General features: G+C 36.8%; 1 protein-coding gene across 3 annotated transcripts; it reads left to right on the top strand.

The window, feature by feature from the left end:
• The first annotated feature begins 159 nt into the window (after positions 1-159).
• Positions 160-24,750, top strand: KBTBD3 (kelch repeat and BTB domain containing 3). 3 transcript variants are annotated; one of them, XM_008261949.4, is made up of 4 exons: positions 160-298; positions 14,603-14,847; positions 15,647-15,757; positions 19,198-24,750. In XM_008261949.4, the coding sequence occupies exons 2-4, from the start codon at positions 14,615-14,617 to the stop codon at positions 20,798-20,800; spliced, it is 1,947 nt and encodes a 648-aa protein (XP_008260171.2). In that variant the 5' UTR covers positions 160-298; positions 14,603-14,614; the 3' UTR covers positions 20,801-24,750. The 3 variants fall into 3 exon arrangements, with proteins under 3 accessions (XP_008260171.2, XP_002708561.2, XP_069933699.1); XM_070077598.1 differs by having other exon boundaries at positions 256-298; positions 15,647-15,729; XM_002708515.5 differs by lacking the exon at positions 15,647-15,757.
• Positions 24,751-27,591: the final 2,841 nt, after the last annotated feature.

Genomic DNA, 27,591 nt, shown 5'->3' with positions numbered 1-27,591 from the left:
CGTAGACGGCACGTTGCCCATCCGGAGCACTCCCGGCCCCAACCCGGGCTCGGCCGCTTCCTGTCAGAGAAAGTGGCTGGGGACCAGGATGGAAATCCGCCTCTGCGCTCTGCGGCATCTGTGGCGTCACGTGGGCGTGGCTTCGGCTAGAAGAAGGGAGGGACCACGGCCGCGAGCCTGACAGTTAACGCCACTCACACTTGGGGAAGCGCTAACGGGACAGCGGTGCAAGCCAATCGCAGCCAGTTCTCTGGAGGCAGGGAGTCTGGGGTGGAGACTTCAGAGACTGCAGTTGCAGGTGGGTGAGCTCCGGGGTCTGAGGGAGGAGTGGGGTGGCAGCGCCTTAGTAGTTGGGGATGAGCTTGGCTTATGTGACAGAAAAGCGGACCCCCTTGGCTTCAGCTGCTTTTGTTGCTCCTTCGTGTCTGGGTCCAGGGGGAGGTCTCCGCGGCTAGAAGGAGACTGCCGCGGTGGCCCCTGGAGTTGTGCAGTGCTGCGGCCTTGAATCGACTCCTTTCCTCCCTCCCCCCCCCCCCACCATGTTCCCACCCGCCGTCCCCATCAGCCCAAGACCCACCCTGACCCAGGCCACTCTCTGCCTCTAGAAGCTGCCCACCCTGATACCTGCCCTAGCACAGGGCTCCGTCCCCAAGTTCGAGGCTGCCAGCGAGCAGCTAAGCTGATGCTGACCGTCTTCGGGGCGTTGGAGAGACCCAGGTGCTGCTTTGCGGTCTCCAAACCTGGGTTAGAGCCTTAGAATCTCTCTAAAACGAGATTCTGTTGTTGGGGCATCACTGTTCCCATCATAGCACACTGGTCCTTGCTCTGACAGCTACAGAACCGGGTAAATAACCAGCGGCTTTTCAGACTTGGTGCCTTTGCAGTTTCTCAGACTTTACGAGTGGTCGTAGTGATGTATGTCTCTGTGTGTATAGCTCTGTGTACACTTCTGGTGACTGTTCTGTGGGAGCCCGCGGGACCAACGTCCCCTGCAGGTTTTGGTCTATGGGAAAGTGTCTCTGCAGTGAAAGTAGTCAAATGCCTAACTTGGTATTAGATTAAGTGCCAGAAAGTGAGATTCAGCCGACTCCCGACTTCCTTTGGCTGCCAGGAACTATCAGGAAAAGGTCGACAAGAGTAACCAACACAATTGTCAGTTATGTCTGTCTTAAGAAGGGTTCTGTTATATTTTTCTCTGTATATTTTTCCATGAACTTTTCCTGTTATTCCCCTTGGAATCTTTGCAATTTGATGGGACTTTGAAAACACATACATACACCCTCCAAGGACAGCAAAATGAATTACTTGATATGTCAATTTAGCTAATACTTATACAAGCCTAGGTAAGGTACCATATTTAAGATCTACTTAACCACCTGCAGGGAGCTTACAATCTCCAAGGCAAGTGAAGGATACACATAAAAAACCTACAATAAAGCAAAATATAAAGATAATATAAAGTTAAAAGGTACTCTACTACATACATGGATCAGCAATAATCATTCAGTTTTCCATTTTTAACTATGTAAGCATTGTATCATAACTTTTTCTTTCCTTTTAGAATGTTCTTTTTTCTAATTTTGGTGTATTTTGTGTTTCTAAAACATACCTAGGTATATTATCTTAAAACTGTTCTCTGTGGTGGTTATTATTACTGATGGAAAAACTGAGCTCAGAAACAGAATTTGTATATTTATGTAAATGCAGGTTAAGGAATTTCTATTCCATTCTTTTACCATTGAGCTGGACATCAGCGCTAAGGGGCCTAGTATTCAGGCAGATAGTGTAGTGGTTACTTTTACTTGTTTGGTCTGCCTAGAATATTCTATCCTTCCACCATCATATTTATTATTTCTCTGTATCAGGCTCAAATGTCGTACCAACAGAATTTTCCTGCCCACTCAATCTAACATAGCTCACTCTGACTGCTCCCCACCCTCAGCCCCAAACCTGGGACACTAATGAGTACTCTATATAGGTTGATTTAATCCCTTTCCATATTTACTTTTTAAAATCTTACTTGTCCTTCAAGGCTTAGCTTAAACCTTATCTTCTCTTAAGGGCTATTCCAGAGCACTTTGTTAACAATATTGTTTCTACAATTCACTGGGCCATTATCCTAGTACTGCCTTATGATAGCTTATCATACTGAATTATATACTTATCTTGTATATGATTACCTTGCAAATTAGAATGTATACTACTTGAGAAGGAATTTCATATAGACCTTAACTGTTCCAAACATTATGAATAAATGCTACAAAATTACTTTTATGATAGATTTTATTCTCACCACAGTAATACTGATTTTTATATTTTGTCTGTCTTTTTATCCTTACTTTTTTACAAGAATTATAAATATGTAATTAATGACTTCCTACCTATATACAATAAGCCAAAAATTTTCTTAAAATATTTTTATTACATTGTCCAGGGGGAGAAAAGTAACATTAGAGAGGCTTACCCAGTTAGTGAGTGATGGTGTTCTTTCTTGATTCTAATCCGGGGATTCTTGCCAGGACTCTAAGAGACTTGTTTTCTATTTCTAGTTTTTTGTGACTTTGAGTAAATCACATTACCTCTCCTAAGTATTAATTTAATGCAAAACTATGAAGTCATCTCTAGGAATAAGTGATTTTTATGTAGTATTTACTAGCTCTTCATTGGGTCACAAATTTTATTCTATCTCTAACCTTTTTTTTCCAAGACTTCATAAATAGCTCCATAATTCTCCTAGCAACTGATGATTCTTCTCCTTCACTCCCTATATCCAACCCATCCCCAAATCATGTTGGTTCTATTTATAAAATACAGCTAAATTTATCTATTCTTTTCATCACCATTGTTAACACTGACATCTAAATCCTCATCTGAAATAAATAGTTTCCTAGCCTGCACAAAAAAGAGAAGCATTGCCTTCCAATATCTGTCCTCCATGCTGTAAGCACAACCTATCTTCAGAGCTAAATCTGGAAATCCATTCTCCTAATCACTATGATAATATTGCCTCCTAATTAGACTGAGAGGAAGAGCCCAGCAAGATAGGGACTTGAAGAGTGGTGTGGCACAGAAACTAAGAGCTGAGTGTTTCAAGAATGAGGAGCTAGTTAGCTGTGAATATTCCTGAGAGGTAAAACAAGATGAGGAAAGAGAAGCGAACATTTTGACTTCCAGATAGCAATGCGAAAATATTGACAATTTTATAGGATATAAAATTTAATAGGATAAAAGAACTTCATAAACAGACATGATGCTACCACAGAGTGTTCTTTAAAGTTTTTCTGGGCTATGAAGTAGAAATGGGATCACAAGGTCAAAGGAGAGGTTTTTGTTTAAACGTGTATGGTGATGGGAAATGTCCAGGAGAGTAGGTAAAATTATTAATGTGGGAAGGGAGGGGTAGTGGTGTACAAACCGGTCTGCATGTGTTTATCACTCTAAAATGCACTTCAGAGTGGAGGACCTGGTCTGTGTTGTTTTCAGCTGTGTCCTAGTATCTGGAACAATGTCTGCTAGCTCATAAACTTTTTTTTAACATTGGCTGAATAAAAAAATAAATTCTACTCTTACCTTCTTCTAGTACATTCCTCCTATATCTGATAGAAATACTTTTCTAAAAAATCAGAACATGTCAGTGTTCAATTTAAAGTCATCAGTGGATCCTGTTACACTTAGAATAAAATCCCAGTTCTTTGTGACCTTAGAATCCTACATGAGTTAGCACCTTTGGCAGCCTTGTCTCCTGACACTTGCTCTCATGAATTACACTGCAGCCACAATGGCTGTCTTTAATTTCCTAACTGAAGGACTCCTTTCTCACTTTAGGACTTCATACAATAGACTTTTAAAAGTTCATGAAAATTTTGTGAATTTTTTATTTTTTAATTTTTAATTACTTTTTAACATATTTAATGTGTTTTATAGATACAGTTCAAAGAACAAAATGATATTCCCTTCCTCCCTCCCTTCCTCTCTCCTTCCTAACCTCCATCCTCCTCCCTTTCTTCTGTTTTTTTTTTAGTTTCTGAAATAGCATATTTTAAATTTATATTACAATAAAAAGGCTTAATATTTTGCCAAATAAAAAGTTTAACAAGTAAAAAGCAAAAAGATCCTAATTTAAGGAGACTGTAGACAATGGCTATAACCAATAATTGAATGGAACTCCACTTTTTTCCATGAACTTTTTGAAGCCCTGTTGTACATGATTGTGCTCGCCAACCCCACTCTCCATCATTCATGTCTCAAATGTCAACTCAGAAAGTCTTTCCCAAATGTAATAAATAGCAGGAAGGGCTCTGAAGCCACATACCTGGGCTCATATCCTGGCTCCTGGCTTACTTGCTGTGTGGCCTTAGAAACTTACATTCTGGAAACCTCATTTTCCCTTTCTATAACTTATGGATAATAATAGTCTCTGCTTTATACAGTTGTTTGGAAGAGTAAAAGAGTATCCAAAGCATGTAGGACAGAATCTGGCACATAGACAGTACTATATAAGTGTTCACTAATAACTATTATTATTACCTGAAGTTGAGCACCTCCCACTGTTCAATTTCATTTCCATTCACCAGTCCTATTTATAGCAACTTGTAATTTTATCAGTTATTGTCAGTCTTCCTCACTAGATGCTAAACCCAAAAAGATCAGGAATTATGTTTGCTTGTTATTCTCCATGTTATCTCTAGAGCCAAATTCAGGGCCTGTCGTATAGTTAGCACACATAATACATTTATTGAATAGGTCAGAAGTTATGCTGTATATTGAAATGTCACTGTCCAAACTCCTAATCCCAGAAAACCCAATGAAATCAGTGCCCAGATCAGTCAAAGCATAGCTTTAGTTTACTATTCTACTTCTGGCAAGTCATATATTATTTTCTTTGCCTTATTTTATACCAAAGGCTTTATTCTCATACTTTTATTAATTCAATAATTTATATCAAGTTTTAATGGAAGATATTTTTTAAAAAGAGAGAATAGTTATAGAAATTGATTCAGTGTTTTGGATAGAAAGATGCTTCATTGTAACTTACATGTGATCTGATGAAATACTATTTTATGTACTACTAGGAAAGAAAAAAATGCCAATTTATGGGACAATTTTTTTTTTTAAGAATTATTTATTTGGAGTCAATGCCATGGCTCAATAGGCTAATCCTTTACCTGCGGCGCCTGCACACCGGGTTCTATTCCCGATCGGGGCACCAGATTCTGTCCTGGTTGCTCCTCTTCCAGTCCAGCTCTCTGCTGTGGCCCAGGAGTGCAGTGGAAGATGGCCCAAGTCCTTGGGCCCTGCACCCACATGGGAGACCAGGAGAAGCACCTGGCTCCTAGCTTCGGTTCAGCGCGGTGGGCTGGCCGCAGCATGCCGGCTGCAGCGGCCATTGTGGGGGTGAACCAACGGAAAAGGAAGCTTTTTCTCTCTCCCTCTCTCTCTCTCTCACTGTCTACTCTGCCTGTCAAAAAAAAAAAAAAAAAAGAATTATTATATTTGAAAGGCAGAGTTACAGAGAGGAAGAGGCAGAGAGACGTAGATATTTTCCATCCATTGGCTTACTCCCCAAATTGCTGCATCATCCAGAGCTGGGCTGATCTGAAGCCAGGAGCCTGGAGCTTCTTCCGGGTCTCTGATGTGGGTGCAAGGGCCCAAGGATGTGGGCCATCTTCTGCTAGTTTCCCAGGCATATTAACAGGGAGTTGGATCAAAAGTGAAGCATCTGGGACTAGAACCGGTACCCACATGGGATGCCAGCACTGCAGGTGGTAGCTTTACGTACTACGTCACTACACTGGCCTCAGTACAACACTTTTTCATTGCGATTTTTCATTTTTAAGAAACAATCATATAGCACCCTTGTACACATATAATAGGAAAAATGTAAGTTAAATTAATTGACTGACATGCTCCTAAGTGTCTTCCTTTTTCCATTGGTTCACACCCCAAATGGCTCTTTTGGCCAGTGCTGCGCTGATCTGAAGTCAGGAGCCAGGTGCTTCCTCCTGGTCCCCCATGCAGGTGCAGGGCCAAAGCACTTGCACCAGCCTCCACTGTACTCCCAGGCCACAGCAGAGAGCTGGACTGGAAGAGGGGCAACTGGGACTGAATCCGGTGCCCCGACCGGGACTAGAACCTGGGGTGCCGGCACCGCAGGCGGAGGATTAGCCTAGTGAGCCGCGCACCGGCCCTGATATATGATTTCTTAAGCAAGTGTCCATTATGATCTCCAGGGTTTTCTTCCAAGATATTTTGCAAAATTAATACACATCTACTGACAAATTTGTCATGACTGCTACCCACCCAAATTTATTATAATATGTCTGTCAATTTCAGGTATGTGTGCAAAAATTTGTCCTAACACCCATGGAATATCATAATCAAATTTGAAGAGTATTTGGAAAAATATGATTGCCTTACAAATGCTTTTCCAGGAACTGAGAATTGTTTAACAATACTGGTTTTAATTGTTACTATTTATATATCACTTGATAATATTAATTTAATGTTCATAATATCATTAAATATCGTAATAGTTCAGTGAGATAATTGTGTTCATCCTATAGATGAGGAAGCCAAAACTTCCAAATGCTGAAGTAGGAGTCACTAGTGAATGATGGGCTAGTTAGGATCCTCTTGCTTTGTTATTTGCAAAATGTACTTATACAAAGAGAGCTTTTTTCAAACCAAATATAAGAAATGGAAAATTTCAGCTTAATTGTCATTCTGTATAGAGTACACATTAGAGTATACATGTCAAGTTTTATTTTTTAATTACTTTTTTTAAAAGTTTTATTTATTTATTTGAAAGTCAGAGTTACACAGAGAGAGGAGAGGCAGAGAGAGAGAGAGAGAGAGAGAGAAAGGGATGGATGGAGAGGTCTTCCATCCTCTGGTTCACTCCCCAATTGGCCACAGCTGCTGGATCTGTGCAGATCCGAAGGCAGGAGCCAGGAACTTCTTCTGGGTCTCCCATGTGGGTGCAGAGGCCCAAGGACTTGGGCCATCTTCTACTGCTTACCCAGGCCATAGCAGAGAGCTTGATCGGAAGTGGAGCAGCCAGGTCTTGAACCGGCACCCATATGGGATGCTGGCACTTCAGGCTGGGGTTTTAACCTGCTGAGCCATAGCACTGGCCCCAATTATATACTTTTTGTTTGGTTGGTTGGTTGGTTTTGTTTGTTTGTTTGTTTTTTATTTGACAGATAGAGTTAGTGAGAGAGAGAGACAGACAGAAAGGTCTTCCTTCCATTGGTTCACCCCCAAAATGGCTGCTACGGCCAGTGCTTCACCGATCCGAAGCCAGGAGCCAAGTGCTTCCTCCTGGTCTCCCATGCGGGTGCAGAGGCCCAAGCACTTGGGCCATCCTCCACTGCCCTCCGGTGCCACAGCAGAGAACTGGACTGGAAGAAGAGCAACTGGGACTAGAACCCAGTGCCCATATGGGATGCCGGTGCCACAGGTGGAGGATTAACCAAGTGAGCCATGGTGCCGGCCCCAGTATTTGTTTTTAATGATAATACAATTAATTAAGGGTTTTGGTTGGGTTTTCTGAAATTGTTTTTCTCCATACCAATATCATTATGCATAAATATAGTTTTATCATCTTAAATCTTTGATTTGGGTACCTATTTGCTCTTTTTTTCTCTTCTCTACTTTTTAATTTTTTATTTATTTGAGCAGTAGAGAGTTAGAGACACAGACAGAGCTCCCGTTCTTTGGTATTCTTCACTCCCCAGATGTCTACAACAGCTAAGATAGTACCAAGCAGAAACCAGGAACCAGGAACTCAATTTGGGTCTCCCACATGGATTTCTGGGGTCCTAGTACTTGAACCATCACCTGCTGTCTTCCTGGGTGCTCATTAGCAGTAAGTAGAACTGAGAGTGGAGCAGGGACTGCATCCCAGGCACTCTAATATGAAATGCAGGCATCCTGGCCAGCAGATTTACCCAGTAGTTCAAGCACTCATTCTACTTATTTTTAAATGCTGAGGAATCATTTAAAACAAAAATAGAAAGATGTTTTCATTATATTTCCTAAGCATTTTGAGCAAGAGCAAACTAGAATATCAAAATAGTTTTTAAATTAAATTGACCTTTTCATTTTTATTTGGATACAATTTATATATATATATATGTACATATATATATATACAGTTGTATATATATATATATGTATACACACACACACATACACACACACACATATATATATATACAGTTGCAAAGATAGTATACAGTTCTCATGTAGCTTTGCCCATTTTCCCAATGGCAATGGTCATGTCCTATATAATTATTATCACTTTGGTAGTGTAGATTTTTGGTATGTTGGTACATGTGATTATGTAGTCCCACGTCATTTTCTCACACATGTGGATTCCTATAGCTCTCACCAACATCAAGATACAGTTCGCTATAGATCACTATAAATGTCTCTCTTGTTCATACCCACTGCCCTTCTCGCATCCTCCACCATCCTCAATCCCTAGAAACCACTAACCTGTTTTGCATGTCTATAATTTTGGCATTTCAAGAATGTTATATATGTTATTATGTGGGACCATATAACATGTAACTCAGTTGGCTGTTTTTAACTCATCACAATGCCATTGAAATTCCTCTAGGTCGTTATGTGTATTAATAGTATATTCCATATTAAAGGTGAGTAGTGTTTCATGGATGTGCCACAGTCACCTATTGAGAAACATTTGGGTTGTTTTCAGTTTTTGACCATACAAATGAAGCTGTTGTGGAACAGCATGTACAAGATTTTGTGCATATTTAAGTTTTCATTTCTCTAGAATAAATGCCCAGGAGTATGATTATTGGATAATGTACTAGCATATTCATTTTTAAGAAATTGCCTCGACAGGCATTTGATGCAGGATTTAAAATGCCATTTGGATGTCCAAACCCCATATCTGAGTGCCCATATCTGTTGTCCTGGCAACTTCAATTCAGATCTAGCTTCCTGCCAATGCACACCCTGGGAAGCAGTTTGTGATGGCTCAAGCACTTGGGTCCCTGCCACCCATGCTGGAGCCATGGGTAGGTTTCCTAGCTCCCTTTAGGGTCTGGCCCAACCCTGCCTGTTGTGGGCATTTGGAAAGTGAACCAACATATTGAAGCTCTTTCTCTTCTGCCTTTCTGTCTCTCTGCCCCTCTCTCAGTTTTTCAATTAAATTAAAATTTATAAACTGCCCAACTATTTCCACCAGCTATATATGGGTGATCCAATATCTCTGCAGCCTTTCAAGCCTTTGATATTACTATTTTTTTTTAATTTTAGCTACTCTTATAGGTGAGTAGTGATATTTCTTTGTGATCTTAATTTGTTTTGGTCCTAATAATTGCATCTTTTCTTCTGAGTTTCCCACATGGATAGCAGGGACCCAGGCCTGCTCTTCCCAAGCCATTCTCAGGGAGCTGGATAGGAAGTGAGGCAACTGGGACATGAACCAGCACCCATTTGGGATGTCAGTGTTATAGGTGGCAGCTTTACCTGCTATGCCACACCACTGTCCACCTTTTACCCATTTTTAAATGAGATTGTTTTGTTTTTATACTGGTGAGTTTTGAGAGTTCTCTGCATGTTCTACATTTATGCAACTTGTTTTACAGATATGTTGTCTTGGGTTGTAGCTTATCTGTTCATCCTCTTAACAAGATTTTTCACCGAAGAAAAAAATTTAATCCTGATGAAACCCATCATATTGTTTTTCTTTTATGAATTCTGCTTTTGATGTCATGTCTAAGAGCTCATTGACTAATAGTGATCATGATAACAAAGATTTTCTCTTGGATTTTCTTCTAAACATTTATATTTTATGTTTTTCATTTAAATTTGTGATCCATTTGAGTTAACTTTGGTCGGATGTATATTTAGATCAAGGTTTATTGTTTTGTCTGTGTATATCTATTTCCTTCAGCACTGCTTTTTGAAAAGATTTTTTTCCTCAGTTGAATTACATTTGCACCTTTGTCAAAAGTGATTGGCTATACTTGTGTGAGGGTATATCTCCATTCCCCATATTCTATTCCACTGATGTATGTGTCCATCCTTTTGCTGATATCACAGTTTTGATTACTGTAGCTGATAAATCTTAAAGTGAATAGATTAACTATGCCCATAGTATTATTTTTTTCAAAATTGTGTTATATTTTCTAGTTTCTTTACCACTCCATCTAATTTTTATAATAACCTCATCTGTATCTACCAAAAAAAAAAAAAAAAAAAAAAAACTCTTGCTGGGATTTTGATAGGAGTTATATTATACCTGTATATCAACATGAGAGTAAGTGACTTCTTTACTATGATGAATTGTCCCTTTCACAGACGTGGCATGTCTAGCCATTTGTTTAGGTCTTTTTTATTTTTTTGTTGGTATTTTGTAGTTCTCATTATATAAGTCCTATTCATGTTTTGATTTATCCTATTTCCTTGCTGCCTTTTTTTAAGCTGTTGTATTACAATTTGCTTCCATGTGTTCATTGCTATAGAAATACCATTGATTTTTGTGCTTTGCTCTTCTGTCATATAAACTCTCATTCTGCGAGTTTTTTTGGTAGATTTCTTGGGATTTTCTTATAAACTACCTTGACATCTGCAAATAGAGACAGTTTTGTTTCTTCTTTTCCCCTATATATGCCTTTTATTGAATTGTCTTGCTTTAGTGTACTGGCTGAGCTTCTAGTACCATGAAGAAAGGATATCTGGGGCAGGCCCATTTGATACAGTGGTTAAGTTACTCTTTGGAAAGTCCGTATCCCATATCCAAGTGCCTTGTCTGAGTCCTGGCTTCTCCACTTCAGCTACCTGTTAATGCACATCCCAGAAGGCAGCAGATGATAGCTCAAGCACTTGGGACTCTGTCACCCACATGGGAGACCTGGAAGCAGTTTTCGCCTGGCCCAGCCCTGGCAAACTGGGGCACTGGGGAGTGAACTAGCACCTGAGAGATCTCTATCTTTCTCTCTCCAACTCAAAGAAAACGAAAAATAATTTTTTAAAAAAGAAATGAACATCCTTGGTTATTTTCTTTATTTTCTTTCTCATAATAATATAATAATGATAATCCTTTATCATTTAATATAATGTTGGCCACAGGTTTTTTCCTGCATACTCTTTACCAACTTAGGGGAGAACTTCTCCCTCTAGTCCTTTGTTGCTAGAAGTTTTTCATAGGGATGCTTCTTGCATTCTGTCAATTTTTTTCTGTGTCAATTAATATGACCCTGTAATTTTTATTCTTCAGCTTGCTAATATATATGATTCATATTCTAACGTTGAACAAGCTTTACATTTTGGATAAACTTACTTGGTTACAGTGTATAATTCCTTTTATATATTACTTAATTCCTTTTGGTAATTTTTAAAAGAATTTTTACATCTATATTCATGAGAGCTTTTTATTTGTGGCTGTAGAATTTGTTGTTGTTGTTTTAGTTTATTTGAGAGTTTTGGCTTTATCTAGAGCACCACAGTAATACTGGCTTCATCACATTATAGCCTACAATGTGTGGAATTCTAGACTTTCTATTGCACCTTTACAAATACAAGTGAGTGAAAAGCACTATTTTTTGGTGGTGTTCAGCTTTCCTGGTCTTGTGAGTAAAGAACAAGTTTTTTTTCGTGGGTTTCGTTATGTGTGTGCCCACCAGTGCTTCAGGATTGCCTGCTTCTTCAGTTTCTAGTCTCTATCAGGTAAAAAGAAAACCCTAGGAACTAACCAGAGTCATTTGTTCTGCATGTCCCAGGGTCGTTCAAAGGAGTCTGCTTTGTTTTCTCTTTTTTTTTTTTTATGGAGGTTATATTTATAAAAATTGAAAACTGTGGACCAGTACCTTGTACATCCTACCATTTACATTCAATAAATATTAACTAGTATTGCCATATATATCTTTTTTTGTTAAGGACGATCTTAAAGGATAAGTATTTGACATTGTGCTTAAGATACTATTTGGGACACTCAAATCCCACTTCAGAATGCTGGGTCTCAGCTCCAGTTCTACTCCAGATTCCAGATCCTGCTAATGTACACTCTGGAAAACAGCTGAATGCCATGAGTTATTTAGGTCCCTGCTGTCTCCCACGAGAGACCAAGGTTGAGTTCCCAGATTTCAGCTTCAGCCTGGTCCAGTCCTGGCTATTACAAACATTTAGAGAGTGAACCAGAGAATGGTAGATCTCTATTTGTCTGTCTGCTTCTTTCTCTACCTCTCTCTTCCTTTCAAATAAAATAAAATTAACATTTTTAAAAAGATCTTAAATTGTCATGGTAACTTTGGGCCCATACATTTATGATTGGATCTTATGAGCACTAAATTTACTTTTTGGGCTTTTATTTGATATTAAAATTGAGTGTTAAAATTGTATTAAAAAGAACATGGACTTTGAGTGAAACAAGCATATGTCTATTAGTTCTGTGTTCCTAGGCAGATTATTGAATCTGAACCTCCAATTGCTATATTGGAAAAAGTCATTAGTAATACTAATCATAAAGGATTATTATAAGCATTGAATGAGATCTCTACAAAATACTTACTATTAATCCTGATACCTCTGGCTTCTTATATTATTAAACAGCTATAAAAGTTTAGAATTTCTACCCATTTGTTAGCCTATGTTTACTTGTTGACAGAAATGGGAGTTTAACTTTATACCATTGTTCTCCAATTTATTGGTTTAAAGTAAAAAAAAAAAGCTTTGTGATATGAATATATATACTGAATTAATTTCTTGAACTTTATTTGAGGCAGAGAGACAGATCCACAGATAATGCCACATCTGCTGGTTCACTCTCAAATGCCTGAAACAGCCAGGACTAGGTCAGAGTGGCAACTGGGAGCTCAGAATCCAACCCAGGTCTCCCACGTGGGTGGCAGTAGCCCAATTACATGAACCAATACTCCCAGACTCTGCATTATTGGCAGAGGCAGGCATCAAATCCACACATTCCTGTATGGGACACAAGTATCTTAAATAGCATCTGAACTATTAATCCAAATGCCTGCCCTGCACATACCAACATTAGATGTTGTAAGAATTTCCCACTTTTCTCCTCAGTGTCTTAATATGCTCAAGATTTTTCCTAAAACAAAGCATGATGTTTCCCACGTCTACATGCTCTTTAATCCCCCCACCTTGCTGAACTTCTTAAAATAATTTATTCAAATTGTGCCCACTGTGTTGTCTTTAATTTATAATCCATTCTCTCCCCACTGTAACAATAAATCATCAGTGACTTCTTTTCATCCATTACCTTACCTAATCTTTCAATACGGTGTAATAAAAAAAAAAAAACTATATTGTTCATCTAACCAGTCAGACCTTCAGATTACTTCAGCCACAGCTGTCATCTGACTATGGCATATGAAAGCCCCCAAGCAGGAACCGTTAGCAAAACTCTTAAGCCACTAAGTTTTGGCATGATGTCAAGGCAATAAAAAGCAGAACAGAAATGGACTAGGCAATTAATGTTCCCTATTAGCCCTAAATCCCAGTCATCTTTTCTGTTTCCCACTTCTTTGCTTTGGGTGTTGCAACTTTTATGTCTGTAGCTGAAATTTGCAGTTAGAGAAATTCATAATTATCTGGTGATTAACCATCTTGAATTCCTAACTTCATATTTAAAAAGCTTTTCTTAATAAAGTTATTGGGCCGGCGCAACAGCTCACTAGGCTAATCCTCCACCTTGCGGCGCCGGCACACCGGGTTCTAGTCCCGGTCGGGGCGCCGGATTCTGTCCCGGTTGCCCCTCTTCCAGTCCAGCTCTCTGCTGTGGCCAGGGAGTGCAGTGGAGGATGGCCCAAGTACTTGGGCCCTGCACCCCATGGGAGACCAGGAGAAGCACCTGGCTCCTGCCATCGGATCAGCGCGGTGCACTGGCCACAGTGCGCCGGCCGCGGCGGCCATTGGAGGGTGAACCAACGGCAAAGGAAGACCTTTCTCTCTGTCTCTCTCTCTCACTATCCACTCTGCCTGTCAAAAAAATAAAAATAAAAAAATAAAGTTATTGGCTTTTCTCCTTCCTGCATTCAAATAGGCCGAGTTGGACCAGTGCTTGCCACTTTCTTCCTGGCTAATGGCCATGACTACCTAATACAACATAACAATGATCTTTTTCACCTAATTATTTTTAAAAGTATAATTTTGGAAAACATATAGTCTATGATTCTAGTTCAACATATTAACAGCTGTTTTGCTACCAAAAGAAAATTGATTATAGGAGAATGGGTGATTTGGGAATTTGTTCAAATAATAACTAGAAATATTACTTCTTATGTGAGACAGTAAGATCAGTTTTGTAGTGAGATCTTTTATGAGCAATGTATTTGTACAACTTATAGTTTGTGATTCAACACTATTATGTAGCCTTGAGTGTTAGACCTTAATAATATGATTTTTATTCTAATGAGCTAAACATTCATGTAAATTAAAGAGATTTATTATTAAATGTAATGCAAGCAAATCTTTAGAACAAGATTTACTATATTATGATTGTTCTTCATATTTTTGTAAAATTGTCACTAACAGGGCAAATTCTGGAGTTTAAGTTTTTCATTAGGTCTCTACTATTTGGTGATGTTTTTTTCCCCTCTAGTTCTAAGAACAGATGAAACTGGCTATGGATAATTCATATGATTTCAACCAGCGAACCTCATGCAATGGAATTCCATCTGAGAAGAAAAACAACTTACTTGTGTCAGAAGATCATGGCCAGAAAATTTTAAGTGTACTACAGAATTTTAGAGAACAAAATATCTTTTATGATTTCAAAATAATCATGAAGGATGAAATAATTCCTTGTCATCGTTGTGTGTTAGCAGCATGCAGTGACTTTTTCAGGTACTTTACCTTGTCTGTGCCTCATATTTTATAATATGTTTTATAAGTACACACAATTTGCCCCCACAGCAGTATGACAGTAATTTTTAGTTCTTAAAGAAAAATCAATTGGAACCAGCAATAGCAACTTTGAAGCAGCATAATTTTTTAAAAGATTTATTTTATTTATTAGATAGAGAGGGAGAGGATGAGGGAAAGGGAGAGGGAGAGGGAGAGCAAGAGAATCTTCCATCCACTGGTTGACTCCCCAAATGGCCGCAATGGCTGGAGCTGAGCCAATCTGACGTCAGGAGCCAGGAGCTTCCTCTAGTTTTCCCACTTGGGTGCAGGGGCCCAAGAACTTGGGCCATCTTCTGCTGGGAAGCAGCATAATTTAAAACTGCACTTTTAAAGGCATGAGTCTCCCTAGACAATCATTTCCCAAAGTTCCATGGAACATTAGTCCTTTGAAATATTCTAGAGGAAAAATTGCTTTTGATCAGTGATTAGCTTTGCTGAAGGTGGGGTGTGGTGTCTGTACACTATATCATTTTAGAAAAAGAAGAACAAGTTGGACAAAATGCAAAAAAGAGTTTCAAAGAAAATAAGGTGGAGAGAAAATAAATTTCAGTTTGGTACTGTACCTATTTAATATCCAAGGAGGAGGAACTCTAACCCAGATAATTTTTAAATTTCTCTCTTCTTTGACAAAGATATGTGTATGGTAAGGTAAATTTCTATAGCTAAAAATATTTCTTTAGAGCATTCAACTGTTCTGATGCTAAAGAACTTTCTTAATATAATTTAATTTCCCTTGTAGATCACCCTATAGGAAATGCTCTAGTGATGACACTGCAAGAATCCACCATGATCCAGCAAGTTTCAGATCCTACAAATTTAAAGGTCAAACACAAGACCTAATAATGCTATGGTAATTATACCAAGCTGATACCATCTTGTGAGCATGCTTGATCAGTAGACAGACAAGCCTACCTTCATGTCTCACAGGCCTTCAGTCCCCATAGTCATACTGCAATGGACCTAAATCCTAATTGCAGTATTTTGCATTATATTCAATATTGGAAGCAATTTTACATTGAAGGAAACTTGTTTTGAATCTCTAGTAATAAACTTGATAAAAACAGATAAATTCAAGTTAATTTATACTGGTTTTAATCCATAATTTAACCTCTATTGTTCTACCAAGATCTAATTATAACTTACCTTTGTTGACAATAGAATATTTCTTATACATTGGATTTCAATAAACCAACATTTGTTGATATTTACTACCTACTCAAAACCTGCCTCTGTAGGATTTCTTACATTGAATTTAGGAGCATTTGCTCAGTGTTGTACCGCAGTTTACTGGTGATACTTCAGCTACAACAGTCTTGAACTAGTTGTTTGCCTAATGAAACTATTCTTTTGTTGTCAGATAGTCTTATTCTCCTTTGAAATCCCTCTGGATCTTAAGTGTTTTTATACTCTGCCACTATCATATTCTACTTGTATCATACTTCCTCTTTTCTAAACTGATTTTTCTTCCATGTAAATCTTTCCTTCTCCTTTACCCTTCATGTCACCTCTTCTTCACAGCAAGCTATGCAATCTAATGTTTAAGGACTTGGTCTCTTAAGGTATATTCTCTAAATCTAAACACAACTCTACCATTTATTAGATATATGACCTTAGGTAAGTTACTTTACCTCTTTAGGCTACAGTTTCCTTGTCTATTAAAAAAAAAAGGCTAATAAATAAAGAACCTAACTCATAGGTCATTATGAAGGGCAAATGAAATAATTTATAAGTAATGATTAGCACAGTGCCCACTACATTTAATTAATATTAGCTACTATGAATATTAATAGTATTTCCTAATATAGCAAAAATGGAAATAAATAAATAGCTGGATTTTGCTATAATGTTTTCATGCTGAGAAGAGGTTCATGTGGCAGTTGGATTTGTAGTCTTCTTGTTAAAGTTATTTTTAATTAATTGTATGTGTACATAGTTTTTGCCCATAGTAATTTGTTCAGCATAATCCTAGTTTTTTATTGGTCTGCTTTTAATTTTTAAAATTATTGTTAAAACAATGTTATTTTCTACTTGTTTTAAAGAAAAAATGGCATATCCTTTATTATCAATAGTAGTTTAGGGCCGGCGCCGCGGCTCACTAGGCTAATCCTCCGCCTAGCGGCGCCGGCACACCGGGTTCTAGTCCTGGTCAGGGCGCGGGATTCTGTCCCGGTTGCCCCTCTTCCAGGCCAGCCCTCTGCTGTGGCCAGGGAGTGCAGTGGAGGATGGCCCAGGTGCTTGGGCCCTGCACCCCATGGGAGACCAGGAAAAGCACCTGGCTCCTGGCTCCTGCCATCGGATCAGCGCGGTGCGCCAGCCGCAGCGCGCTGGCCGCGGCGGCCATTGGAGGGTGAACCAACGGCAAAGGAAGACCTTTCTCTCTGTTTCTCTCTCTCACTGTCCACTCTGCCTGTCAAAAAAAAATAAAATAAAATAAAATAAAAAAAATAGTAGTTTAGCAAATGAGTACACAGTTCACATAAAAGATATATAAATGTGGTTAGAATTTGACAAATTACATTCTTTTATGATAACTTCACTAATTTATAATATCAAATTCAGTCATTGGATAACTGGAAGGAAAATGTAAAATAAAATGTTAGAAAAGTACACAATGCATGATAAATATCCATTACTTTGTTATTTGGACAATGAAAATTATGATGGCTATATATAATCAGTCACTGGAGATAAAACTTAAAAGATATCAAATGTATTAACTGCTTTATTATAAGATAAATTTAAAATAGATACTAACTGGATACTTTAAAGATGAAGTATAGAAATATGAACTTATATGTGCCTTCTAAAAATGTGGAAACTAATGATAAACTAAAAATACATAAATCTGATAGAAAACATTTGTTTTCTTGAAATAATAACACTAACAGCTAACACTTTATATTAGTTCACTTATTTGTTCCTTCCAACAATCCACTGAGATACTACCAGTATCCCCATTTTCAGGTGAAGAAGTTGAAGCACAATAAAACATTTCCCCAGGGTCACACAATTAATAACTGGCAGAGGCTAGATTCCTACCCAGCTTGTCAGTTCTAAAAAAACATACTCTTAATATTATGCAAAACTAACTGTAGATGCATTAATAATCTAATTGCCATCACAGGTTAATATTTTAAAATTGATATACATAACTGAAAATCCCTGCATAAGGTATCAAGTGTAATAATTTTCATAACTACATTTGTTTTATATTAAAAAGTACTGAATAGCTGTGGGAAGGCACCTTATCATTCTTTTCTTGTGAAAGTATTTTTTATTCAATCAGCACCTCATTATTCAGGTGATCTGTGCTGCTATAATCAATCTGGTTACCTTCTGGAGGAAACTCTGTTAGGTAAAAATTTTTCCCCCCAGAGTACTTGGGCACCTGGTGACCTTACTTACAAAGATGTCCTGAACAAATACTGGCATAAATATAAACCATTATTAACCAGAACCAACAGTAAAATACATTTTAGCCCATGCCCACACATTTTCCAGATAATCTATATTGTTGTTTACACTGAGCCAACGAAACTCCCTGTTGTTTAGATTCTTTTAACTTTACTATGTGGGGATAAAATAGAACTTATTATGAAGAATTTTGAACTAATTTCATTCAAAATTGAGGGTATATCGCTGTCTTCAAGGGCTGTTACTTATTTTTTGCCACTTGGCCTTGGTGTAATATACTGCTACGCTATGGTTTCATGAAATTATATTCCCTTCTCCCCAAGATGCTGGATGAAAGGTGGTTTTTTTCAGATGTGTGTCTTATGTGGTAGATTCATTGGAAACATCTGGCATCTCACTGTGCTCCATCTTTCATATTGCATTAGTGTCAAATCTAACATAAATTTGGAAAACATCTTAAATCCTAAACCCCAAAGCATTATATTTTGCATAATTTTAGCAGCATAGTTTATACTAATTAACCCATAAAGAAATTCTGCCATTAGAGAAATCTTTCCCTAGTTTTATGGATAATATGTAAGAACAGATTAGTATATAAAATGTTTATTTTATAGTTTTATATTGAACTAGTTGCTATACCTCAACTATAATATGTATATATATTTATTTTTAATATGGAAGTTATCTATTGGCAGTAAATAATATGGTATATTATTATACACATTAGGATAATTTATTAGAATGCTATTAAAATACAATTTTATGAATATGTTTTTAAATTAAGGGTAAAGGAAACTGCTTGAGGGTACTATTGAAAATAATTATGGAATAAAATATTCCTGTTTACTTGTTCTTTTGTGTTCTTTATTTTTACAGGGCTATGTTTGAAGTAAACATGAAAGAAAGAGATGACGGAAGTGTTACCATTACTAACTTATCCTCCAAAGCAGTGAAAGCATTTCTTGATTATGCCTATACTGGAAAAACAAAAATAACGGATGATAATGTGGAAATGTTCTTCCAGTTGTCATCATTTCTTCAAGTTTCCTTCCTATCCAAAGCTTGCAGTGACTTTTTAATAAAAAGTATTAATCTTGTCAATTGTTTACAGTTATTATCTATATCAGATAGCTATGGCTCTACTCGTCTGTTTAATCATGCATTGTACTTTGTACAACATCACTTTTCTTTATTATTTAAATCCAGTGATTTCTTAGAGATGAATTTTGGAGTACTGCAAAAATGTCTGGAATCAGATGAATTAAATGTTCCTGAAGAAGAAACTGTACTGAAGGTTGTCCTTAGCTGGACTAAGCATAACTTAGAATCAAGGCAAAAACATCTGCCTCATTTGATTAAAAAAGTAAGATTACACCAGTTATCTGAGGAGACACTTCAAGACTGTCTGCTCAATGAAGAGTGTTTGCTCAAAAGCACAAACTGTTTTGACATAATCACGGATGCAATTAAGTGTGTGCAAGGTTCTAGTGGCCTTTTTCCTGATGCTCGACCATCCACAACTGAAAAATACATATTCATTCATAAAACTGAGGAGAATGGAGAAAATCAATATACGTTTTGCTATAATATTAAAACTGATTCATGGAAAATACTGCCACAATCACACCTGATTGATTTGCCAGGATCTAGTCTGTCTAGTTATGGAGAGAAAATATTCTTGACAGGTGGTTGCAAAGGGAAGTGTTGTAGAAAGGTTCGACTTCACATTGCTGAATCCTATCATGATGCCACCGATCAGACTTGGTGCTACTGTCCAGTCAAAAATGATTTCTTTTTGGTATCAACTATGAAAACACCAAGAACAATGCATACATCAGTTATGGCTCTCAATAGATTATTTGTCATAGGTGGAAAGACTAGAGGTTCTCAGGACATTAAAAGTCTCTTAGATGTTGAATCTTATAACCCTCTTTCCAAAGAATGGATATCTGTTAGCCCATTACCCAGAGGCATATACTATCCAGAAGCAAGTGCATGCCAAAATGTGATTTATGTTCTTGGATCAGAAGTAGAGATTACAGATGCATTTAACCCATCACTAGATTGCTTCTTTAAATATAATGCTATAACTGATCAGTGGTCTGAACTAGTAGCAGAGTTTGGGCAGTTTTTTCATGCAACATTAATTAAAGCTGTCCCAGTAAACTGCACACTATATATATGTGACCTTTCCACCTATAAGGTTTATAGTTTTTGTCCAGATACTTGTGTTTGGAAGGGTGAGGGGTCTTTTGAATGTGCAGGCTTTAATGCAGGTGCAATTGGAATTGAAGATAAAATTTATATATTAGGCGGTGATTATGCACCAGATGAAATCACAGATGAAGTGCAGGTCTACCACAGCAGCAGGTCTGAGTGGGAAGAAGTTTCACCAATGCCAAGAGCCTTAACTGAATTTTACTGCCAAGTGATTCAGTTTAATAAATACAGGGATCCGTGGTTTTCTAATCATTTCTAATACTAGTATGTTAGAATGTGCTTAGTCATTCTAAAGTTATTCCAGTTCTAGTAACCTACAGTAAATTTGTTTACCATAGAATTGGTAAAAAGGTCTTTACAGCTTAATAAAGTGTTCCTGCTATTAGAAAATCACTATGTATGTTTATTGTATATGAATAAACAGTTCCCAGAAACTTTAAAATATGAAGTACATTTTACCAAAAACTATATTGAATTTAATTTAGCCTTGGAGAATCCAGAATATTTAGTGTTTCAATGTGTAAGTAAAAGTCATTCATCAGCTTTCGACACTTTGCTTTTTAACATACTTTATCCATGAAAGACTAATAAAAACAAATCAATATTTCACATATTCTGTATAGATGGGGGAAATCTTGGAATAAAAATGTGTATGCTCTATATTATATGAAGTGAAAAATCAATTAGAAATAGGTGAGAATCCTACCTTGTTACTACAGGGGAAGAGTTGCTGAATTCATTTCTTTTATGATCATTACTTTATCATTTTGGGGTAAGAAATTTTTCTAAAATGCAATATATGTATTTCCTTAGTCTTCTAAACAGCACAGTAAATGTAATTTAGTTTTTTTTTATGATGCAACTCTTCATTAAGAGCATAATGTACCATGTTATAATGCCCTAATGCCAGTGGCATTTACTTAATGTTTGTAAAATTGCTGATTCTATTAGTTTTTACTATCAGTTAGTTTCAATTTCTAGCAGAATTATCTCCTAGTTTCTGGCTCAGGCTTAATAAGTTAATATTCTAGATTTAATGAGTAGTTCTAAATTAAACCCGGCCTGAGTTTTATTGTTACATAAGTATAAACCATTGAGTGTACTACATTTTTGAATTCTGGGATGTAAACCTAAAGTACATATTCTGTTTCCTTGCCAGGTTCCAGTATAATTGAGGATGTAGAAAAATTTGACCTTTAGATAGGTAGACCATTATCAGTATATTTCTTAAACTTTGTCCAAATTGAGCTACAACAAAAAATTTCTAGGATTTATAGTGCCACATCAATGTTCTATGGTGATATATCCCAATTATAAACATCATATTAGTTCACTACTTCAGTTAAATTACAGTGAGTTACCTTCTAAATTAAAGAGAAAATGACTGGGCTTTTAGTATTGACAGTATTCACACCTCGCATTTGTTTAGATGTTTAGCCTTTAACCCAAACAATGAAAGAACATGGATTATCCTTGTTCTCAGCTAGATGATCCTGCCTGGCAAGAGAGTATGTTTCTTTAATAAGTTTAAAATATGTAGATGTTTTAAGACCCCTGATTTATATCTCAGGTAATACATACGTGGTGGTTCTCTAGAACCAAAATTAGCTTCCTATAATCCCTAACAAATGTTAATCTACAATAAATGTATTTATTCTTAAGTATGTTCCTAAGTGGAAATATGAGGGGTCTTCACAAAGTTCATGAAAAATGCATGTTATTAAACATCTATGCATGGGTTTCAAAATGTTTTGCACCAAAGCAAATTTACCTTTTAATTCCATTTTCCATGAACTTTTGGAAGTACCCTCATGCATCTCCATGAAGATCCTTTTATTTTACTATATAATATATGCAATCATAAGTTTCAATTTTTCAAAATTAAATAGAATATGAGAGTACATTTTCATGCATTCCAAATTCAGAGATCATATCTAACCAAATGACAGTAGCATGAAGATTATTGTGTAGAATTGATGGACTTCCTATACAAGCACATGAATTGACTCTGTCCTTCCCTCTGTGTGTTGTGTATTTAAAAAGAAAGTTCTTTAGAGGCTCTTACGTGTGAATATTACTTTGGAGGCAAATGAGAGAATGAACATAACACAGGGAGTGATATACATGTGGATTTACTGAACTGTTAAGTATATATAGGATATATTTAAAATAAATATCATTTTAATCACTGGCTCTAGGAATTGCTCATCTGTTCCAAAAACAGAACTAAAGCAAACTCGAATCCCTCCCTGATACTGTTTCATCTTGATTTCCTCCATTATTCTCATTGATTATTGATTTATGATAGTATTTCTATAAATGTCTAGCTATCAAGGCCTGGGTGGCTCCTTCTGCAGCTGATTAAATATAAAGCAGAGGTTTTCTGCCTTAGTTCCTACAATTCCTGTACTTGCTACTTAATGATTTTCACATATTGTCATTCCTTTACATCTGCATCTTTGTGTGCTTCACCTGTTACTACTACAAGAAAACAATTCAGTCTAATCAGAAAACCCCAAACTCTTCCCTTTTTTACTGTTTTTTGTTTGTTTGTTTGTTTGTTTTTATTTCCTGTTACAGCAGCAGTCTGTGCTGGGCTTGGTTCCATTAACTAATCACTCTAATTCTGCATCTTTTTGTAAAGGTGGTACTTTCATTTAATCTGTCTGCCTTACTGAGAAATAGTATCATCTTCAGAATCCTCAAGGAACCCAACAACACAGACCAAAAGAGGCTATCTCCTCTGATCTTGCCCATTATGTGGCTTCACTGTTTAATCCCACCCATCATTCTGGTCTCACACGCCATTCCGGATTTCTGACTTGAAAATCTCAGGGATCCCTCAACTCCATTCTCAGTGCCTCCAGAAGGAGCTCCTTTCCTGTCTGTAAGATTAGGTAAGAGAAAATAACCTCCTAGGCCTCTTAGTCTTTTTTTGTTGAAGTCTGTTTTCATTTCATTAAATCCTTCAACCAATGCTATAATGTAAGAAACAAAATAATTGTGTTCATTATTCAGATTGCTGTCTTTCCTGTGGAAAAATTGTTTAACATTTCTAAGTCCATTATTATCATTTTTCTTCATTACATGTGGATTATGAATGCAAAAATATTTTAATATTGTAATGTCTTCTAATATTGAAAGTAGTTGTATATGGCATTAGTAAATATAGAAAATGATTAAACTTATGAAATCAATTCAAAGTTAATGGACATTCCTTGAGTGACCCAAAAACGAGTTAGATTGTGAAGCACCTTTTGTTCATCTAAAGCCTTTGAGACTGAGTAGTATGAAGAATATATGTGTAATCAAAATTAACTATATTCCCATAATACTCAGCTCTGGTAGTGGGTGAGAAAGAAATCTTTATCACAGCAATATTCATTACATGTTACCTTGAGAGTTAGAATATTATTTGACAGTGACCATATACTGTAATATGATTCCATTTTCCCCATATACAAAGATAAGCAATTGACTTAAGTGTTCAGTGTTCATGGCTTAAAGGCATGCCTTTGAAAATCAGAGTCAAGCACAGAAGGACATATCTGTTTACACTTTGGTATTTGGTAGCAATAAATGCTTTAATGATTAAATATATAAATATATATACAATGCATGTTACTTAAAATCATTTTTAGTGTTCTGGAAACTCATGTGTAGAATTAAAGTATAAGTCTCAAAAATTTCTTCTGAGGGACAGACAGCTCCAGAGGACAACCTAGAAACAAGGGCTGGAATTTATAGAAAGCAGAGTTTTATTTAGTTTAAGAAACAACTTTACCACACTTTATAAAGTCATGCTTTAAAATAAGATGACTTATCAAAGACTGGCATGTGGCAGAGTATTATTAACATAATAATTTCCCTCACTTGATGCAAAACCAAAGATTTTTACATTCTATTTACAAAGTTTAATCTCAACCATTTTCTGGTATACTGCTAATTGCTTCCTCCAACTTATTTAGAATTTTAGGCATTCTAAGTAACTCAATTTCAATGATTCTGAATATTCAGAATTTCTAAACAGGACTTGAGTTTTGAAACTACATAATAGGAGCATTTTCATTCAAAGGAATTTCTTTATTCACTCAGGAAAAGTTTTAAATGGTGCTGACATTCCAAATGAGCTGCTAATTGGCCTTTTTCCTTCTGTTTGCCCTAAGTACATGTTTGTTTTTTAGTAAATAAAATCCAAAATATCTAAAATTTTGTCCTGAATGATTGTTCTTATTCCCTTGCAAATGTCATTATATAGCCAAATGTATAGATTTTAATTAAGTATTATTTAATTTGAAGAATATATCTTCAAAGTTTAGGTGTGGTTTATTTTGTTTGAATTTCTGAGAGAGAGCCAGACAAAGAGCTTTTTGCGCTTCCATTTGCTGTTTTGCTTCCCAAATGCCTGGAAGCTGGGAACACAATCCAGGTCTCCCATAAGAGGGGCAGGAACCAAACTACTTGAGTGATTCTGGCTACATCCCAGGATCTGTATTAGCAGGAAGCTAAAGTTAGGAGCCAGAGGCAGGAATCAAACCCAGGCATTTTATGTGGGATGTGGGCTTCTTAGACTCTAGGCTAAATGCCTTCCTTTAGATGTATTTACAAATGACATTTGATGACACTATGATATTTGACCAAATTTAATATCAAAATAGTTTAGTCACAAGATGTTATGCACTTATCAAAAATAATTTCTAAATCCTACACTCATATGCAAATTCAAAAACATTGGAATCTAATGCAGCTTCCAACCTAGTATAGAAAGTCCCTCTAGATTCTAATACATAAACTTGACAAATGATATATTTTTCTTTCTATTTTGGGAAAAAAATGGTTACTCTCTCCATTTTTTGACAGTTCTATGAGAAAGTTCTTTACAGTGAGGACAATTCTGCCTCCCTGTAATAACTTCCAGTCCTGGATGCTAGGTTACTATCTGTACATGCCAGATGTCTCATTTTCCTTCATGTTCAAATGCTTCGCATTTTAACATCTTCCACAAGGGCTGGAGTTACACTCTTTCTCCTTGTACAGTTCCTTCACAGAATTTCAGTTCTATCATTTTGGGGGGCATTGAGCCTGATCAGCATTGCAATCTGTATCATTTATGACTCTTGCTTCATTATCCATTCCCAGTGTACCTGGTAACTTAACCAGACATCTCATTCCACCACCTAGCACTCTAGCTTTCATAAATCCCACTCAGGGTAGAGTTCTCTGTGTCTTCCTCCTCTTCCCTCCCCTATCAACATAATCATAAACATTATTTTGCATGTAAAAGCATAATTGTAATAAGTTGTTCATTGGGTATGTTTTTCAGAATTCTATTTTTGTGCTCCAAAAAGTTACAGAAGATAGAAACAAACCTTGGTAGTAAATGGGAGTGAAATCAGACATGACCCCCTAAAAATTATACAAAAATGTGGCCCTTTAAAATCCCCCAGAAGTGCTATCTGGGGTGCCACATATGCTACCGGAATTTGGGGTGCCATACGATTTCACCATATGCTTATTAATAAATCCCCAATATTAATAAGCCTGAGAGGGTTGTTGCCTAATATTTAGAGAAGAATTCTAAATACCGGCACAGATAAACAAGACAGCATGATACATTTTAGGCTTTATTTAGTGCGAGAGGTATTTAGGAAAGTGAAGGCTTTAGTTCAGGTTGGAGAGAGGGGAAAGTCTGGAAACTAGGGTAGCATCCATACCACTCAGAGAGCAGGCCAAAGCCATGTGCAGCAAGCACCTTGAGCTGCCATCCGCCACTTATCACCGGCAGCAAAGCAGAGAGCAGTTTAGGACGCTCCTTGCCTTTTTATATATTTTCCACAGGGGAGTGGCTTGTGGGCAGGTGGGCGCTCAGGTATGGTCAGGTAGAGCCTGATGTCACATGGGGGCATGGTGAGGGTATCAGATAGGATGTGAGGTCACACAGGGGCGTGGCAAAGGCGTGGTCTTCCAGCTCACAAACCTGATCATTTTTAGCCTACTTCAGGAGGACAATTTTCTCACATATCAATAGACCAGACTAATGGTAATAATAAACTAAATTTAAAGATTCATCTGAATCCAGTTGTTAAGAGCATGATATTTTCATTTTTTAAAAAGGGCCATAGTTAAATAACTCTATGAGTCAGGCAGTTTTGTTCATTTCACCAACTTTGACAACATGCCTAATCATAAAGATCTAATGAGGGCAACAAGTTATGTTATTAGTCTCAAGGGTAATAAGCTTGTTGAAATGACTTAAAGTTTAGTCTTCTGTTAATGAGTATCACTTTGTATGAATATTTCTTTACATGTCTGTCTTCTTCATTTAACAGAAAGTACATATGGTAAGGATCTATATTCATGATTTCTAGATGCAGCAATTATCACAGTGTCTGTCATCTACTTAAGATCCCATAAACTGATATTCAGCTGAGCAAATATGTGAAGCAAAAGATAGATATTATAGTTGTATTGTTATTGAATGGGTTTAAGTTTAATACATCTGTACTTTTGGCAAACTTTTCATGTACAAAGGAAATTATTTTGTTAGAATTTTATAATTTAGAATGCTACCATATTGTATGTTAGTTATCTGTTAAAATACATGTTAATTATTTTTGCAATATTTTATGTCTTGCTTATAGTCAAAGACTGAGAAAATTGCTTTTGATTGTTTATACAACTAACTTCAGGGGGTTTAATTTGGTATATGAAAAAGTTAATCAGAAACATTTTTGAGAGTGAAGTTGCATTGTACAGTGTATTGTCCACTTTTGGAGAGCATGTACAGTAGATTGGTTGCTTACTGAAAGTAAAATTGTAGATTTGAAATAACTTATTCATCCAATTTTTAAGTGCTTTAGAATCATTTATTTTCAGAAGTTTAATGATAATATTTGTGGGGTTTTTTAAAGCAATAATGGATACAATTATGACTGCAAGTTTCATTATTACACATGCAGCCCTCATTTCTCCTATAAGAGTCTAATTCCTTCAGTGAAGTTCTTCCCACCTGGAAGAGGGAGGAGAGGGCTCTATGTCCTATTAACATAG

The sequence above is a fragment of the Oryctolagus cuniculus genome, chromosome 1 (assembly GCF_964237555.1).
Source record: "Oryctolagus cuniculus chromosome 1, mOryCun1.1, whole genome shotgun sequence".
Taxonomy (NCBI): domain Eukaryota; kingdom Metazoa; phylum Chordata; class Mammalia; order Lagomorpha; family Leporidae; genus Oryctolagus; species Oryctolagus cuniculus.
The sequence above is the reverse complement of the archived record's forward strand: the minus strand, read 5'-3'. Positions and strand labels throughout refer to the sequence as shown.